This window comes from Sylvia atricapilla, chromosome 19 (assembly GCF_009819655.1).
Source record: "Sylvia atricapilla isolate bSylAtr1 chromosome 19, bSylAtr1.pri, whole genome shotgun sequence".
In the NCBI taxonomy this organism is placed as follows: domain Eukaryota; kingdom Metazoa; phylum Chordata; class Aves; order Passeriformes; family Sylviidae; genus Sylvia; species Sylvia atricapilla.
Window position 1 is genome coordinate 8,734,317 of NC_089158.1, and position 18,843 is coordinate 8,753,159.

General features: G+C 49.4%; 3 protein-coding genes across 3 annotated transcripts; 2 read left to right on the plus strand and 1 right to left on the minus strand.

Moving 5' to 3' along the window:
* The first annotated feature begins 906 nt into the window (after nucleotides 1-906).
* INPP5E (inositol polyphosphate-5-phosphatase E) lies at nucleotides 907-9,817 on the plus strand. Its single transcript, XM_066332875.1, has 10 exons — nucleotides 907-2,161; nucleotides 3,666-3,789; nucleotides 3,999-4,096; nucleotides 4,594-4,718; nucleotides 4,839-4,958; nucleotides 5,323-5,430; nucleotides 6,157-6,318; nucleotides 6,869-6,984; nucleotides 7,328-7,464; nucleotides 8,453-9,817. Exons 1-10 carry the CDS (start codon nucleotides 1,320-1,322, stop codon nucleotides 8,583-8,585), a joined length of 1,965 nt encoding a protein of 654 aa, XP_066188972.1. The 5' UTR covers nucleotides 907-1,319; the 3' UTR covers nucleotides 8,586-9,817.
* A 193-nt stretch (nucleotides 9,818-10,010) lies between these two features.
* PMPCA (peptidase, mitochondrial processing subunit alpha) lies at nucleotides 10,011-15,912 on the minus strand. Its single transcript, XM_066332876.1, has 13 exons — nucleotides 15,836-15,912; nucleotides 15,468-15,670; nucleotides 15,269-15,348; nucleotides 14,884-14,966; nucleotides 14,500-14,594; nucleotides 14,250-14,350; nucleotides 13,652-13,915; nucleotides 13,355-13,447; nucleotides 12,988-13,106; nucleotides 12,452-12,542; nucleotides 12,289-12,351; nucleotides 11,790-11,934; nucleotides 10,011-11,517 (listed from the first exon to the last, which is right to left on the minus strand). Exons 1-13 carry the CDS (start codon nucleotides 15,886-15,888, stop codon nucleotides 11,348-11,350), a joined length of 1,560 nt encoding a protein of 519 aa, XP_066188973.1. The 5' UTR covers nucleotides 15,889-15,912; the 3' UTR covers nucleotides 10,011-11,347.
* A 192-nt stretch (nucleotides 15,913-16,104) lies between these two features.
* Nucleotides 16,105-18,716, plus strand: ENTR1 (endosome associated trafficking regulator 1). Its single transcript, XM_066332879.1, has 7 exons — nucleotides 16,105-16,279; nucleotides 16,357-16,557; nucleotides 17,021-17,094; nucleotides 17,248-17,359; nucleotides 17,490-17,552; nucleotides 18,130-18,266; nucleotides 18,559-18,716. The coding sequence occupies exons 1-7, from the start codon at nucleotides 16,151-16,153 to the stop codon at nucleotides 18,650-18,652; spliced, it is 810 nt and encodes a 269-aa protein (XP_066188976.1). The 5' UTR covers nucleotides 16,105-16,150; the 3' UTR covers nucleotides 18,653-18,716.
* The last annotated feature ends 127 nt before the right edge of the window (nucleotides 18,717-18,843 follow it).

The window sequence follows — 18,843 nt, forward strand, 5'->3', positions numbered from 1 at the left end:
CACAGGTTACCCAGAGAATCTGTGGCTGCATCATCCCTGGAAGTGTCCAAGGACAGTCTGGACGGGGCTTGGAGCCTAGGGAAGGTGTCCCTGTCCATGGTAAAGGTTGGAAACCGGGCGCTCTTCACGGTCTGTAATTCTATGATCAGTGTTTTGAACTGAAACGTTCAAAATTGAAGCTTTAACCTTCAACACAGTCAGCTTTTAAATTCCTTTTAAGTGTAACACGCTTACTTTAAGCTCTATTTTTTAATTCCGCCCTTTAATTCCGCGGCCGTCCGCGCTCGCTGCCGGGCGCTCCTCCGGCCGCTGGGGGGCGCTGCGGGCGGCGCGGCTCGGCCCGGCGCTGCCCCGTTACCACGGCGGGCCCGGGGCGGCCGCACCGCCACCGCCACGGAAACGGGCCCCGGCGCCTTACACCGGCCACGAGCCCGAGGAGCCGGTGAGAGGTCGGGCTACGTCCCGCTCGCAGCGGTGGGGAAGGGGCGGGAGGCCGCGGTGAGGGGAAGGGCCGGGCCGGTGGCTCCGGGGGATGCGGGCCCGGCCCCTCAGTGCCCAGCCCGCGCTGTGGGCTGCCTTCACCGCCCGCTGCCCGCCCAGGCCCGGGGGAGGCGGCCCGCGGTAACCGCAGGGTGACGAGGTGCTTCCCCCGTGTAGAGATGTACTCGAGCCCCTTTTCTGTCCCCTAAAGCCGCCCCTGGGCTGTTCTCTCCGCTGAGCACGGCAGGAAAAGGCGGCAGCGATTTCCCGGCTGTGGGATCGCTGGAAATTTCCTGGCTGCGGGCTGGTCGTGCTGGTGACGCCGTGTGTGCAAGGACAACGAGCTGTGGCCGCTGTGCAGCTTAAATTTCCTTTCGTGCTAACGGGGCGAACAGCCTTTCCTTAAAAAAGGCTGTACACAGCCGGGATGTCTGCAGCAGCAGTGAGGTCTCTGCTCTGCTTTTTAGGGGGAAAAACCGGGAAATAACAGTGATTTTCTAACAAGGTCACGTTAAGGTGTGAGTTGTGCTAGAAGGAAGTCCTACAAGGAGGTGGTTTCTGGTCAAGGAGTACAGTTTGTAGCTCGATAACTTTTCATTCTTAACATCTTTCTCTTGCGGGAATCCAGGTATCCCATGTGTTGGAATTTTGCAGACAATGCATCTGCCAGCACGTTCACCTGCCCTTCATTCCCAGCGAAAGGCTGAGCTGTCTGCAATTCCCATGCATTGCTGGCTGAGTAAAGCCCTGTGAACCCACAGGGTGATAAAGGGAAGGAAACTATGCTTTGAGGAACTTTTCATCTGGAGCAGCATCCGCAGCTGGTACCTGGGGGGACAATGAGTACTCCAAATGGATTTCCGCAGCACTCAAGGGTGTGTCTTACTCGGAGCGTGGAGGGTGGAGCAGTACAGGACCTGCAGGCGAAAAAAGCTGGAAAAGCAGCCAAAAAGGAGGCTGGGGGCGATGGGGCACCTCCGAAGATAAGCACGCCCATAAGTGAAACCTTAAAGCTTCTGCCGGAAGAACTCAAAGCTAACATGAAAATTAAATCCATCACTCCAAGGCCCCCTCGGAAGCCCCGGCTGGAACGTGCTGCATCCCTGGATGAGAAGAGCTGGAGGAAGTGGAGACGATTTAGAACAAGCCAGGAAAGTCTGACTGATCCCAACGAGACCAGCTCCTCCAACGGGTCCCTGCAGGAAGCGTCCCCCAGCCCTCCCAGCAGGGGCAGGGCCAGCCCCTGCAATCCCTGCTGCCAGCAGGATTCCTTGCACAGTTCACCAGACGCCTTGGAAGCCAGTCCGGGGGGGAAGAGCAGAGGAGGCGCCTCGGATCTGGGCAAACGAGCCTCCGAGATCTCCAGTGCCTTTGGGGGGCTCCTGCGAGGAAAGGGGTTCGCGGGGGGCAAACCCCGGCTGTCCCAAATCATGCCGGCCCGCCCCCTTCCCCCCATGGAGCTCAACGTGGCCTCCCACTCGCTGAGGACAGCTAATAGGATCGACGCAGATTGTCTGGATTACCGACATTATTCTCAGCACAAGTTTGGGAGGGTGAGCAGCAGCCTCAGCGACTCCAGGCTGCAGGGCAATGGGTCTCTCTATGACAATTGCTCCACGGACTCCATGAAATCCACCTTCAGCGTGCTCACTCCCATCCGAGCCAAGGATGTTCGAAGCAGGTAGGGGCTTCCCCCGGCTTTGCTCCGGGTTTTTGGGGTTTCAGCAGGGAGGAGAATCCCACTGGGCAGGGGCAGGGAACTCCTGAGCTCCTAGTAAAGCACAAGAGCCGTTCTGTGTTATTTAACCTGCTATGGAGAGAGTTGGAAGCTGCAGAGATCAGTACAAATACTCTGCATTTGCTTCTTTTAGCTAAGTGTTTTCATAAATGCGAGTGTGATTTGCTGTCAGTTTGCTTGTAATATTAACATAATGTGGTTTGAGAATTAAGAAGGGATGGCTGTGCGTGCCAGCAGCTGGGAAAACTGTATTTTAGAAAAATCTAAAAGTACACTGGGCTTGAACCGAAAGGATAAATTGCAGAAAAAACCCCACCAGATATTTTAAATTGAGATTGTCATGCAGCATTATCACAGTCCTGTGAGGTGCTGAGCAGATGTTACAATTGTCTGGTTCCTGGCAGGATCAAATTATATGCTGGGAACTGCTCCAGTATCCTACAGCAGCTCCTCTGTCCCAGCTTCTCCAGGAGGGAAAAATCTAATCATTGATCCAAAGCGTGGGAGTCAGTAGTAGAGGAGAAGTAATTCTGAGATAAATTAAAGTGTTACTAGCTGGTAAAAAAAGCCACAAAGATATAGATTGTTTGCCATGAGGGTTTTCTTTCCTGTTCTCCCTAAAGCAGCTGGAGCCAGGTGGGCAGTGTTGGGTTGCCCAGAACACCCTGACATTATCATCATTATTTGCAGAGCTTAAGCAAGATTAAAAATGCTTATTCAACGTGCAGTGCTTGTGCCAGCATCCCTCAGCTCTGTAAGCATGTCCTTCAGAGAGGCAGGTGCTGTGGGATGCTTCTGTCCTTCCCAAAGGGGATATTTTGAGACCTCAGGCTCAATAAATTATTTTCTTGATGCCGATTTGATGAGCTGAATTGAAAGAGGGATGCGAGTCTGAGTTTTTGGTTAGGAGAAACCTGATGCCAGAACACTGGGAATGGTGGAGCTGGTTTTATGTTTGAAGTAAACTGAGCTGCTTCAAGGTGCTCAAATTTAATGGAATCACAGAATGGTTGGGGTGGAAGGGACCTCAAAGCTCATCCAGTCTCACCCCTGCCATGGCAGGGACACCTCCCCACTGTCCCAGAGTGTTCCAAGCCCCATCCAGCCTGGCCTTGGACACTTCCAGGGGCAGCCACAGCTTCTCTGGGCAACCTGAGGTTATTAAACCAATTTCTTTGATCTGTGTCTGGATGAGTATTAGTGGGGCTGAAGATTTTGGATGGCTTCAGCCTTCTCATCACAGAACTTGAGCAGCATCAACCTCACCATCACCCCTGTGTCCTGGCTTTAGGAGGAATTTTAGGCAAGCAGAAAAATTTATAAATATTAAATTCCTTCTTCTTAAAGGTATATTCTTGATTACTTCAAGATTCAAATTTACAACATCAATATCCCAGCTGCCATGCCCTTTCCTTAGATGCTCTTTTTTTGGGTCTTGTGTCCACAGGAGCTATTTGGAAGGCAGCCTTCTGGCAAGTGGTGCCTTAATGGGAGCAGAAGAACTCAGCAGATACTTCCCTAACCGGAATATGGGAATTTTTGTGGCCACCTGGAACATGCAGGGGCAGAAGGTAGGTGCACAGAGGCCTCCACAGGTCCTTTGGCAGCAGTAAAATTACCCCAGCTCTACTGAAAAGACTGGGGTGATATTTTTCTGTTCATGACTTTGTTCCTGAGTCGTCATCTTTGTCCAATTCCAAGGTATTTTTCTAGTGAATCTTGGCATAATTAATACTTCTTTTATTTTCTTTCTTTTTGTTCTAAATTTCTTGTGTAATAGGAACTTCCAGCGAATCTGGATGACTTCTTATTGCCAACAGACCCAGACTTTGCCCAGGACATGTATGTCATTGGGGTTCAAGAAGGCTGTCCAGACAGGTAGCAAAAACAATGTAATGAACCATCTTCTTTTATTGTTAACTAATCATTTTTCTTTAAATTAGACTAGAAATAGCCTCAGTTATATTCCTAATATTTTCAATAATCAACCCATTTAACAAGACTGAATTCTACTGCATGAGCAGCAGAGGAAAAAGTCCCAGAATAGTTTGAGTTGGAGGGGACATATTCAAGCCCAACCACTGCCATGGGCAGGGACACCTTCCACTAGACCAGGGTGCTCCAAGCCCTGTCCAACCTGGCCTTGGACACTTCTAGGGATGGAACATCTTCTCTGGGCATACAGAATTTCATTCTAATGGCAAAGCTCTGCTGATTTCTGTGGCACCTCAGCAGCCAGTTCAGTGCGGGGAGGTTCTGCTTATGACTTTTTTCCTGTGTGAGAGGGGTTGCTGTGTGTGCCCAGGGCTGATCTGCTCTCCTGGCTGTTGTCCCCTGTGCTGCCTGTGTGATGCAGCTGCTGTTCCTTGCTGCAGGAGGGAGTGGGAGATCCGCCTGCAGGAGACGCTGGGCCCGCACTACGTCCTGCTGCACTCGGCCGCCCACGGCGTGCTCTACATGTCCGTGTTCATCCGCAGGGACCTCATCTGGTTCTGCTCAGGTGTGTGGGGAGCTGAGGGCGCTGCTGCCAGCCTCTGCCCTGCCCTTTTCTCCCTCCTCTAACCCCTCTGCTCGCTGTCAGAAGCGTTTCGGTAACGGCGTTTTCTTTTCGTCCTTCCAGAAGTGGAGTATGCCACGGTCACAACCCGAATCGTGTCTCAGATCAAAACCAAGGGAGCTCTGGGAATCAGCTTCACGTTTTTTGGGACCTCCTTTCTCTTCATCACCTCCCACTTCACATGTGAGACATTTGCAATCTTGCTATGAGCGTCCTGGTGGAGGGAGGAGGGAGCTGTACAGAGGTGAAAAAGCAGGACACACTGAAGCCAAAGCTCAGGATTGCTGAGCTGAGGAGAAGGGGGGAGGTTTGTTTGGTAACAATCTTGCAAAAGAACTGTGTTTATGGAAACAGAAATGAGCTCTGCACCGTTGTATCCCTTTTCCCACTCTTTCTGCCATCATTATTCAGTGCAGACACTCCCAGAGTGTCACATTTTACATGTGGAAAATGTCTGATACTCTTTTGGAAGCTCCTGGTATAACTAAAAGTGATCATTGAATGAAAATTATTAATTGTTGGCAGTAATGGGGTTTCTGTCTTGCAGCTGGGGACAGTAAAGTGAATGAGAGGAAACTGGACTACAATAAAACCATTCAAGCCCTTACACTTCCCAAGAATGTTCCAGACACAAATCCATATCGATCCAGTGCTAGTAAGTGAAACCATGAGCGTGGGGGAGCCCAGATCTGCAGTCCATGCATTGTCTCTCAGTCTGCACTGAGAAAGAGACAAGAAGAGGGATAATTTGAGACTCTGTTAAAAACAGACTACAGGTTCTTTTTGTCTGAGGTTGGTTATTACTCCCATGATTTATTTTTATTTCTTGAAATTGGGAATTTGAGGGAAAAAAAAATGAAATGGGAGAGAGAAAATTCAAAAGGGAATTTTTACAACATGTATTTTTTTAGCAATATGATGATTTTGGTTTAATTATTATGAATATTATAGATGTGCTTCACTTTCCAAGTGTTTTCAAGAACAGTTAGAAATTACTTTATTTCAAAATTTAAGAGAATTATGTCACTTTTCATGTAGAGCACTGTTTGCCAAAGTCCATTATTGTTTCCTAATACTGTGCTGACAGCTTGATACCTAGATAAATAATTAGGTTCTTTTACTGGGAAATTGAATATACTCTTTTATCTGCAGCGTAGCATTAGCTTTTTGTGTTGCCTCTGCTGTTAGGTCCCATAGATAGTTTGGTCTCTTTTCAGCTTTTTCTATGCTTTTTAACATTTCTGTTCTGTTTTCTCCTGGGCTGTTAATTCCCACATTCAGTGGTGATCACAGGTAGAAAACATACTCAATATCACATCTCCAGGTAGCAGAAAGAAAGAATTTCTTCCTGTCTTCGAACACTTGTGGTGTGAATTTGCAGGTGATGTCACGACTCGGTTTGATGAAGTTTTCTGGTTTGGTGACTTCAACTTCCGGCTGAACAAGGATCGGGAGACTGTGGATTCCATCCTGAACCAGAACCCGGACACAGACGTGTCCAAGCTCCTGGTGTATGACCAGCTGACCAGTGAGATGAGTCGGGGTAAGGGGCAGCTCTTCATCTCCCTCCTCTCCAGAAACAAAGATCCCTACAAACAGAGTCATGTCAGCCTAGTCTCCATTTCCTGGAGACTTTTTCCTGCTTTCTCTGGTTAAGTTTCCTAAAAAAGGGACTCAGCAGTTGTCAAATGCAGTGGCAGTGTGTCAAGGGACCTTTTGCTGTAGCATTTTGCTCTGTTTAATGTAACCTCCCAAGCCATCTGCTGCTGTTTTATCTGACTCCTCCATAACCAGTGCATCATTTTGTCCCAGTGTCCAGGGAATTTAGATTTGAATAGCATTTGCAAAGCAGCAGAAGCTTTCAGTGGAAAGGGAACTGCATGGACCAGGCCCACTTTGTTTAATTGACCACAGAATAAACAGCCACTGGCTGTATTTTATCCTCTCCATGTCGGCTTGCTCTCTTTCTGGAGCCCAAGCCCAGGTTTTTCTGGGATGTACATGGGTGTTGTTTCTAGCCAGCATTAGCAGACACAGTGCCCAGTTCTCAGGAAGGAGGAGTTTGTTCATGCTCTTCTCCCTTTCCCTCACAGGGTCGATTTTCAAAGGATTCCAAGAGGCTGATATCCATTTCCGTCCTTCCTACAAGTTTGACATAGGGAAGGACAGCTATGACACCACTTCCAAACAAAGGACTCCCTCCTACACGGTAAGGGATGATTTCAGAAGTCAAAGGGGATTCAGTTGTGCTGAGATTTGTTGCTTAAGGACAGCTGGGACTTCTGGAAGAAAGAATTTTTGGCACAGGTTGTTAACCCCATTTTCCCTGCCTTACATCCTGTCTGAGGGGGCTCTCTCCCCTGTGCTCAGAGCTGGCACAGAACAACTGGTGGGGTCAGACACTTCATGAATGGATCCAAGGACACATTAATTTCATTAAGTGGAGGTGTGATGAGTGAATGGATTTGTGTCTTGTGACCCAGTGCTGCTTTCCAGGGTGGATGACGTGCACAGGGTGTCCCCATCACTGTCCCCTCTCTCCCTGCCTGCAGGACCGGGTCGTGTTCCGCAGCCGCTACAAGGATGACATCCAGGCTGTCAAATATTCCTCTTGTCCTGTCATCAAAACCTCAGACCACCGGCCTGTGTTTGCCTTGTTTCGTGTCAAAGTCAGGCCTGGCAGAGACAAGTGAGTACCTCCTGCAGCTCCACACGATTCCTCATGGCTCCAGTGATCCCTGGATATTCTCCTGTGTCTATTCCTGCAGCCTTGTTTGGGTTTTACCCAGTAAATGCTGGTGGTCAGAGCAGTAAGAGCTTAAACCTTGCTCTGACAGCTGAAATCCCTGCTGCCAGGTCCCTTAATCCTTCTGAAGGGGATAAACAGCCCACTGGAATTGAACAGAAATCTCTGTTTTATCTGAGATGCAGTTCTTTGTTTTCCCTGTCAGTGTGGGCAGCTTTCCTCTTCTCTTCCTCTCACCCTCTTTAGGATCAGCTCTGTTTTCCTTCCCCAGTGGTGGTTGCTGGATGTCAGTGGAGTATTTTGAGATCTCCAAGTTCTTAATGACCTGCTGTAGGCTGTTGTATTAGTAGAAATCCTTAAAAAATTTGGGTGGAATTAGTCTCATTTTTGTGAGTAACATGGTCAAGGATTTCAAGACCTGGATATCCAGGAAAGTGATTCCTCCAAGTATTTGATCAGCAGTGCAATTACAATTAGGGAATTTTTGTTTCTGGGCATTAAATACCCATTAAATAGCAGTGTGTGATGGGCTGCTCAGGTTTCCTCTGGCCTCTCTAAAACAGACCAAGGTAAGGATTGCTGAGATGAACCATACCAGTGAATACACCACGTGAGCAGTAACCTGGTTTAGCTTTTCAAATGTCTGGCTTTTAGTTTAGAGTCATTAAGAAGGTCCTCTCTATGTGAAAGCAGGTGAGTTCATGCTAAAATGTAAAGTACATATCCCTTTTACAACCAGCATTTTAAAGTATTTTGAAAACCTTAACTTGTTGCTGCGGAAAAACAACTCATTTCTCCCACAGCAGTAGCCGAATGCCTTAAGAAAGTAAAAATCATGTTTGTGGCCTTTGCTGGATGAAGTAGTACGGAAATGCTGGGCAAATAAGAATGTATTTGTGCCCTGACCTGCTGGCTTGTGTTCCTGTTGCAGCATCCCCCTGGCTGCAGGGCTGTTTGACAGAGATCTCTATTTAATCGGAATAAGGAGGAGGGCCACGAGGGAACTTCTGAAACGCCGCGAACAAAAGGACCAAAGATCCAGCAGCATATGTAGCATTTCCTGAGCTGAGAGCTCTGCAGTGCTTGTGGTGGAGGTGCTCCCAAAAAAAGATTTCAGGCCGTGGCAAACTCTGCAGGGAATTGTCTGCATAAGCACCTCTGGCAGTTGCTGTGGTTTGTGAAGAATGTCTTAAACCTCATCCTGGATTCATTTGCATGAGCTAATCCATGGTAGCTCAAGTGCTTCTGCCGAAGAAAAGGAGTCACTTACTTAAGACATCCAACCCAACTGGTGTAACTGATTTATTTTTAACCAGACTATCTTAGGAAGCCATTGGGTGCAGATCTTTGGTTCCCCTCCACGCAGGGGCACAGCTGCTGGAACTGGCATCACCCAGGGCAGGGGACCTGCTTGCAGAAAGGTGAATTCTTTGTTTGTCTCTTTGGTTTGGTCAGATTTAACTTCCATCCAGTGTGGGGTTGGGTTTGCTCCTTCTCTGTAGCCAAGTGTTGATATTCTGTGCAAGGAGTAACAGGGACCAGTTCATGGCAGTTCTGTGTATGGATGGTGCTCCTGTGTTGGGCTTTTTGGGTCCTCTACAGCAAATTGTGTGTGAATGTACTCCTGTACATTGAAGTGTAGAAACATTGCCTTTCAATAATCATTCTATAGGCCTTCTGTTACTAAGGGGGTAAATACCAAACTCTCAGGCCATATATTTGTCTGCTGAGACTGCTTGAAGCAATCCCTTCCTGAACTCACTTGTCCTCCCCAGGGCTGATTAAGCACTACCTGCCTTCAGCAGCAGCAGTTGGCATTTAGCTGAGAACAGGCACTGTGTGATGCTTCACCAAAGTGATGCCTGGTGAGTGCACCAGGGAGGTTTGCAGAGCAACTGCAGCCACTCAGCTCCACACAGCTCCATTACCTCCAATCACAGTCAATTCCTTTTGGTTTTATTTTTCCAGATCAGTAAACTGTGAATAACTTGCTATTTTTGAAGTAGTGTTGTCTTAAGGCTATCTATACTACAAGGACCAGTATGGCACTGGTGAAATGTTAAGTACAGCTAATAACTAAGAACTCCTCATGGGCACAGATGGGATCATTAATCACCTTAGGACCTAAAAAGACATCATGCAAACACCTTGGAGGAAGTGCTGCTGACTATGCAACCTGTCCAAGACAGGCTCCTGTTCTGCGGTACATTTATGGCACTGACCTGTCTGTAGCCATCAGGTATTTGGATTTCCTTTCTTTTTAAAGGAGTAAAAATAAATTAATGCAATACCTTAACTGAGAACCAGCTTTTATTGTTGTCAGAACCAGAGTTCTTTACGTGGTGTGTGTTTGGGTGAGCTGGGCCATTTATTTTCAGCTGGAGGAGTGGGACAGATTTCTCTGTAATTGTTTGCATTGAACAAAGCATGCTCCATTTGCCAGTTCAGGAAACCCTTGGCAGGTGAATTTCAGAACTCTTACTACTTAGTCCAGTTGTCCAGAGATCTCTTTATTTCCTCACAAGCATACACAACAACTGAACAGGACTCCCACACTGTGGGCTCTGCAGGAAGCAATGCAACATTTTCTTTGAGTTGCACGAGGAAAGGATGGGGTAAAGCAGGTAACAGCAGCCTCACAGTGCTCTGCTCCCAGCTGGATTGCTCCTTACCATACACATCTAGCAGTGAAGAGCTGCAATGCAGCTGTCTTTTATTTTTAAGCCCATGTATCAGGGGATTATACAAATCCAGTTTTACTCCTCTTTGGAGTCTCCATTTCTTCAGCATGTCACACGTGTAGCACTTGGCTTTGTGTGATGTGGTGTCAGTCAAGATCCTGTTTCTAAATGTTGTGATTGTTAATCTTGACTTCCAGCTGAGCCACATCTCTGCTGTGAGACTGATTGTGTCTTCGTTTTGCAAGGCCTTAAGTCCCTCTGGGTGACACTGAGGAAATGAGGCACGAGTTTAAGGTGAAGCAGCAGCAACTCCTTTAATAACTGTTTGTACAGCAACTCTGGAGGAAAAGAACTTTTATTCTTTAGCACAGTTCATGTCCAAGTGAAAAACCTAAAGAATAGGACCAATCTCATTCTCAAGTGTCCATTATGTACAGTATTTCTGCAGAGAAACTCCACAGAAAATTGGTTCTGTCATTGGTCTGCTTTCCTTGGAGCTCTATCAAGATCATGAAGTTATTCCCAGGTGGGTGACTCCTTGTCAGATGGTGAATTACATTGATGAAATGGATCCATGATTTGTAACAGAATCTGGATTGCAGGAAACATTTTGCCTAACTTCACAGGGACAGTAACTATTACTTTCCTAATTCAGTTTGACCAAGTCTTTGTTGACCTTGGTAAGAGTTATAAATATTTTTTTTTTGAGTTTAAGGTGTTTAGGGTGCCACACATTCCTCAGGAAGGGCACAGTGGGGCCTCATGTGACAGCCCCATTTCCACTGCTGGGGTGATGAAGAGGCAGTGACTGCTCACAGATGTGCTTTCATTGTGGTGATGAATGTTTTGGCTTGCACTGCTCTCCCCAAAGCCAAGAGCAGGGTGTCAACACCCATCTTGTCTTGTAACCTACTCAGAGGGTCAAACTCCTCCTCCAGAGCCAGCGCTGGCTCCTTACACGAGCTCTTCACAGTCCAGGGCTCTGAAGCAGCTTTGCTCAGCTCCATGGCTGCACAGAATGCCTGGGAGCATTGAGGGGAGGGAAGGTGGTACAGTAACATGAGAATCAAAAAAAAAAAAAAAAAAAAAAAAAAAACAAACCATTAAAAAAGAAGAGAATTTGAGGCCAGGCAGGAGGAGCTGCTCTATCGGAAGAGGCGGTAGAGCCGCGGCAGGCGCCCGTCCTTGCTGGAGAGGGCAGCCTGGATGTGCTCATAGGTGGGCAGATCTGTCAGGTCACCCAGGGCAGCCACTGCTGGCTTCTTATGCAGCATCTTAGTCACCACCCTCTTGATATCAGCGGGTTTCACCTGACCTGCAGAGAGGAAAAAGGCAGAGCTGTGACACGTCCATTGTGAACGGCACAAAGCAGCTTTAGGCCAATGCTCAGGAAACCAACTCTATCTTCTCTACCATGATTCTCATTTTCCCTTCCTTCTGACTAAAATATAAGCCCTGTGTTAGCTTGAATTAAGCTCAGTTTGAAATGTATTTCTGTAGTATTTGTCACCCCAGGCTTTTATCAGTACTACAAAAATATTTTAACTACAGTTTCCCTCAAGGTAATGCAAAGCATTGTCTACTCACTGATGAGGGCACAGAGCTCATGAGGTAGCTTCCTTGTGTTTGTTGCCAAAACCTGCCTCCCCACATCTTCAAAGATCACTGGCCGAGACTCCAGGTTCATCATGAGCATGGATTTGAGCTGTGTCTTTGCTCTCTCAAGTTCTACCTGTGAGTGAGCAGGAAATAAAAAAATTCTAGTTGCTGCTCTTTAATACAAGGTAACACGAAGAGTTCTGTAGACACCTCTATTTGTGGATGCATTGTTAATTCTGCTGTATCCCTTTACAGAAATATGTAACAAAATTATCTGTAAAAATCTATTCTAGCACAGTCTATGCAATGCATTCACACAATCCCAGACTTGTTTGGGTTGGAAAGGGCCTTAAAGCCCATCCACTTCCACCCCCTGCCATGGGCAGAGACACCTTCCACTATCCCAAGTTGCTCCAAGCCTGACCCTGGACACTTCAGGGATTATTTCAGCTCAAAGACCATCTGCAAACTCAAATGTGCTGCTCACCTCTCCCACTGCTCCTGCCATGAGGATGAATTCCCTGGTGATGATTTCCACCATCTCCCGAACCTGGGGAAAACAGATCACGGAAAGAAGATCAGAACAATGCTTCTTGAGTACACAGAACTCTCTGGTACTGAGTGATGAGTTTAAGGACAGGAGTCTGTACCTGTTTTGGATCTGCACTGGCGTGGATACACAGGAGACCTGTGTCCTCATAGCTGTGGTGGTAAGAGGTGGCGTTGTACATCCAGTGGTGCCTGTGAGTATACAAACAGGATTTTAAAATTTAAACCCCAGAATTTACCATGTAAAAATGAAACACTGACAGTGAGCATTTTGACTCCTAGGGCATTTTCAGGATTCTAAGCAATGCAATCCTTGCCTCTGACAGTTTATGCATGTGGCATCTACCTCCTCTCCACCTGAATCCGAGACCAAACCCAGGACAATGCAGAGCCAATCCTGTTAACGTTCCCTGATTAAAGCATGGACAGCACCAGTGGAAGGAAACAGAATTCCTGGTCACTTCTGCCCTTACTTTCACCCTCAAAATGCCAACTAATTCTGCCAACACACCAGTCCCACGTTCCAAGCAGAACAAATTGATGGAAAACCTGGTGGAGTTTCCTTTTCCTTTTTTTTTCCATGTAAACCTGTTACAGGATTGTTTCTGCCACCCCTTAAACAGCAAGACCAACCAACCTGTTGAGCACATTGAGGTACAGCCGGGTGAACATGCCCTTGCCAGGCCCTCCAGCTGAAAAAGAGCCACCACCTCCCATCATCATGTTTAGTACCGCAAAAGGAATGAAATCGTCCTCCTGGATTGGAACAAAAAAAAAGTCAGGTAATGGCAGAGCTCCCAAGGGTCTGGGGTGAGTAAAGGAGAGAAAAAAAACACAGCACAAGAGAAGTGTGAAGGTCAAGGCCTTCAGCAAAATGTCATGGGAGGTGCTGCTTGTTTTTATGTGCAGCAGCAAAAATGTCAATGTTTGCATGATGAATCAGTGTTCCTGGAATTCTCCAAGTGCAGGGCACGCAAAAGGAAGGATTTGAGGTTAATACTTACTAAAAATGAGCAGCTTTCTAACCCAATCATGATGTGGGTGAGCTCTGGGATGGGAGTAGGGCCCAGACTCACATCTGACATATCCTTTTCAACCTGTGGGAAGGGCAGACAGATTAATAACACCAATTAATAAAAGCTGTCATACCCAGTCTGACACATTCCCAACAATTACCACACCACCCAATTAACAGCTGTCATGGCCAGCTTGGGCTCATACTCATGAAATGTAACTTTAAAAAAGCAAAAGCCTGGAAAGAAACCAGCAAATCTCAGCTGGATGCCACCTCCACCACGTACCTTGATGATGCCTCCAGTGTACTGAGCCACGGACCTGTCCACAGCCTTGCCCTGCCCAGAGCCCCACACAGGCTGCACCCCCAGCAGGTATTTCCTGGCACAATCCACCAGGTGCTCGTGCTCAATCCCCACCCCAGCCAGGACCATCCTGTCTGGGGTGTAGTAACTGCTCAGGTACGAGTGCAGCACGTCCCGGTTGATTTTGTCCGTGTTTTCCACGGGGCAGAACCTGTTCAGTCCCACTGTGTTGTCCCTGAAGGCTGCCTAAAAGGGAACAGACACATTAAAGTCACAAACATAACTTCATTTTTCCCTGAACCTCTTCTTGCTTTAGAATTAAGCTCATGTATGAGAGAGAAAAAGCTGAGCATCATAGGTTTGTTTGTTTTTCTGGTTTGGGTTAAGATCTTCCTAACCCTTCTCCTTGCTGGATTTAAGAGTGAAAGGGACAGCCAAATTCTCCCATCACAGAAAATTAATAACAAAAAAAAAATCTGCTTTTAGAACAGTCTCAAATAAACCCTGAAGGTGCCCAAAAGCACGAGGAAGGGACTGCAGCAGGAGGCTGCAGGGTTTGGTGGAATTCCCAGTGTGTTACCGCATGGATCATTTCTGTCAGGAGAGGCTCTGGATCAGGTCTCATATTCAGATCCTCCAGCTCAAACCTTATTGCCATTCGGGTCATCTCGATCTCTTCATCTGCAACAAGACAAATCAAGGCATGGAAACCCCTGCACAGAACATCCAGCTGCTGCAAGGTCACTTCTGGGAGAATTCTGAGCTCTGAAGAGCAAGCCATGTGTTGGAAATGGGGTTTATTTTTGAGGCAGAGGATTGTGTTGGCAGACCTGATAACCTGGGCTGGAGTGTTACATCAGCCAGCAAGTTGACCACGGTGTCCAGGCCTCTGGCATCAGCAGACACTGCGTACATGATGGTGTCCCTGCAACACAAAAGGTTCTGCACTGAGAAGTCACTTCTGGGGTCAGTCAGTGTCACCTCAGTGTCAGGAAATCACAGATGAAGCTGTTTGAATCAGATGTTTCTGAAAGGAAATAGATCTGAATTTTATAATCCTTTCAGGCTCGCTTTTGCAGCTTCCCAGCAGCCCAAACAAATGGATATCTGCTGCTTTTGGGAACAAAAAGTGGCTTTTGCTGCCCCACACCAGAAAAAGAGATTCAAAGTGCTGTCAGTGCCACAACACCAAGGTAAGTGCAGAAGAACCCCACCTGGATGCCTGGCAGTCACAGATGCCTCCATGCTTCTCTAAGGTGAGGAGAATTTCATCTTTGCTGCCAAACTGAGCTGTGGACTAAGGAAGAAGATACCAGTGTTATTAATTAATACAGCATCAACTATTCATAACCCTTCAGTGCAACCCAGAACATCTTCTACATTCTTTCAGTCAAATGCTTTGATCCCTATATGCCAGCCTTGGAGGTGAAACCACAAAGACTTCCAAAATATAATTACAGTCGGGATAATTAATAAGCAATTAAGCTTCTGTGACTCTATCAAAGCTGTCACCGCTGTTTTAACAGCTCAAGAGCCCTGTTGGTTAGGCTCCCTCCCTGCCCCGTGAAGATTTGGGGACGTTTGCAGGGCTGTACTCACAGAGAACGCTAGTTTCTCCAAGAAGTGGGAGATACCACTGAGGTATTTCGCTTCGTGTCTTGATCCCGAATTCACCAGAACTGGCGCAAGGAAGAGAATAAACCAGCGTGACTTTTACACCCCCGGCCCTCACAACCACACCAGCGGCTCGGGGGGAGCTGCGGTGACACCGGCCGCCCCCAGCCCCGCCGGTACTCACTGCCCACGGTGCAGAACTGCCCGAACTTGTTCTGGGAAGCGACGCGGAGCCCGTTCTCCAGCACCGTCACCCGCGTCTCGAAGCCCTCCCGGCTCTCGGCGGCCGCGAACACGGCCTTGGGCACGCCGGGCAGCGGGCAAGTCAGCGACACGCTGGGGTAAGCGCCGCCGCCGCTGTAGCTCCGGCCGGCCGCCAGCCCGCACCTGCGGGACACCGGGGACAGCGTCACGGGCTGCGGGCGCGCCCCTCCGCCAAGGCCGCTACCGAGCGCTGATCCCCCTCCCAGAGCGCAGCCCGAGCGCTGCCGCCCGTCCCCCCGCTGTCCCCAGCGCCGTGCCCTCCCCGCGCGGTGCCGGGGCCGCGCTCACCGCCGGGCCGGGCCGCTCGCTCCGCGCCGCAGCCATGCCATGGCCGCCGCCATCTTGCCGCCACCGGGAGCGCGGGGTCAGGGGGCGGGGCTGAGCCGCGGGGGCGGGGCTGAGCCGCGGGGGCGGGGCTGAGCCGCGGGGGCGGGGCTGAGCCGCGGGGGCGGGGCTGAGGCGGGGCCGCGCTGAGCGGGGCGGGGGCGGGGCCTCATTGGGCGTGCAGGGGGCGGAGCCCGAATTGGGCGCGGCGGCGGAGGCCGCGCGCTCATTGGTCCGCTGTGAGGGGGAGGCCCCGCCCCGCCGCGCCCTCAGGCGGCCATGGCGGCGCCGCCGCTGCCGGTGGCGGGGCAGCCGCCGGGGGACTCGGTTGAGCCCAACCCCTTCTCCTTCCGCGAGTTCGTCCGCTCCAAGTCCCGCGGCGCTGACGGGGCAGGCGGTGACACACAGGTAAGGCCCTGCGCGGCAGCGCGGCCGGGACCCGTCCCGTCAAGACGCCTACCTCAGCCCCGCTGTCCCGTCCGCAGGCGGCTTGGGCCGGGCCCGCGGTGCCGCCGCTGCCCGCAGTGCCCTCAGAGTCGTGGGACGAGGACGACGAGGAGGAGGAGGAATGGAGCGAGAGCTACCAGCCGCTGGCCGTGGAGCAGGCCCACCTGGGCAGCGCGGCCCCGCTCGGAGCCCCCCCGGGGCCGGACCGTGTCTGCCCCCGGCAGCCGAGCTACGAGCAGGTGAGCGCTGCCCGCCCTTCCCGGCACCTCCCTCGGTCAGAGCAGCTCTGAGCTGGGCGCCGGGCTCTTACCGAACCCGGCGTCACAGCCTGCTGCCACCAAGAGCTGCTGAGGAAGAGAATTAGGTGTGGAAATGTGCTTTTCAGCGTGATCAGGTCCAGCACTTTCTCTGTCCTACTGCCCTGCACGTCACCCTGGTGACTTCCTCGTGCTCCTGCCCCTTGAGGTCACTTCTGTTTAGAATCGGCAGCATTAATTAGTCACATTTGCATTGGTGGTTCAGTGCCACATTCCTGTGCCCCACAGTGGTTTCCAGATGGGTAAACTGAACGTAAAATTAAGCTGGAATGTATTAGAAAGCACAAAGATTTCCAGTATTAAAGCTGTTATTGGTCTTGGATTGTTGGTATTGTTGCAAAAATGCACCTCAGTCCTAATAAGAATTTTTAATTTCTCTTGTTAGCTAAAAGAAGAGAATGCTGTTTTGAAAAGCAAGATCCATAAGCTTCAGATTCTGTCTGAAACTCAAGCAGACAAGTGAGTGGAGTAATTAATTTTCCTTATAACATGAAACCATGAGATTCTTGATCCTTTCCCAGAATTTCCTTCCTAAAGTATTTATAGATACAAATGCTTACTTTTATTTTTATTACCTTACAAGAGTGTGCCATCTCTTTTTTTTTTCTCAAGGATGAGGAAGCTTGAGAAGAAGCTTGAGGAAAACAAAATCAAAGAAGAAAAAGAAGCCCGGGATTTGGAAGCAATGGTGCAGCACGTGGAGCAGAACCTCCAGCTGATGACTGTAAGTGTTGGCTTTAGGTTTAGATCAGATGCCAGGAAGAAATTCCTGGCATCACTCATTCCCACGTAGCTCAAGCTGCCTGGTTTGTCCTCAGCACCCTGTGGTTTCAATAATCTCTGTTCTGTTGCAGAAACGGGCTGCCAAAGCTGAGAACAGCGCTGCCAAACTGAGGCAGGAGAATGCCCAGCTCCAGGTACACAGCAGCATTGCTGGGGCTGCAGGGATCCATCTCAGAACTGAGCCAGTGGAAAGGATGTTCTGCAGGCTCTGAGGAAAATGTTTTCAGGTTTAGTGAAGGCTTAGGAGTGTCCTGTCAGAGACTGGGAGGACCTGGATGGTGCCAGACTTTTCAGTGGCGCCCAGTGACAGGATGGGGAGCAATGGCTAGAAACTGAAATGAGGAAAAACTTCTTTCCATGGAGGGTGGCAGAGCCCTGGAGCAAACTGTCCAGGGAATGTGTGGAGTTTCCCTCTCTGGAGACACCCAAACCCACCTGGGAATGTTCCTGTGTCACCTGGCAGGGGATTGGACTGGACACATCCAGAGATCCTTTCCAACCCAGATTCTGGGAAGACACTCCCTCCAGGCAGGTTATGGGATCTAGTCACTCTTTATTACATTGTTTTGTTGTATTTGCTGTCTAATAATTAGTTAATTATTACATCCCACACCCACACAACTGCTGTGTGAATGTTTTTATTAGCTGTGGATCATCTGCTGGAGTTCTTGCGGGTGTTTCACGTGGATTTTTTTCCCTCGTTCCTCCCAGGCCGAGCTGAGGAATTGCAGGCTGGAGAAGGAGGAGCTGCGGGCGGGGCAGGCGGGGCTGGCCGCGGCCAAACAGAACGCGGAGGTGGCGCTGCAGCACCTGCTGCAGGTCACAACCAGCTCCCGAGCATCCATCAGGTGAGCTGAGCTCTCCTCACACCCTCCCAGGCATGGGCTGCACTCAGAGAAACCTCCTCAGTGGGGTTTTATTAGGATTGAAATTCCTAATTTCAGCGGGGTTTGTGCCAAAGGATATTTCCACGTTCTTACCTGTGATGTGTTCTCCTCCCAAGTGTAGGTAGTAAAAACAACTGGGGAGTGTCTGAGTTTCCAGGCCTGATAAAATGCTGCTTGATAAATCACAGAATGTGGGAAAACTCTCCCAAAACTTCCTGTCCCCACATCTAACACTGCCTCTGTCCCATTGCAGGCAGCTGATGTCTGGAGCAGAGTCCCTGCAGCTCATCGCTGATCTCCTGAAATCCATAGACAGAATCTCGGAGGTGTCAGGGGATGGACAGTGAGTGACTCGTACAACACGGAGCACTTTGTTTTCATATGGAAACCATTACTAAAAAGTGAATTTTTGATACTTGGCCTCATTTCCACGCGCCAAACTGCAACCCTGGCTTCTCCATCCCTTCGGCCACAGCCAGCAGATCCCTGAACCCGGAATGGACCAGAATCACACCCCAAATCCTGCCGGGCTTGGGAC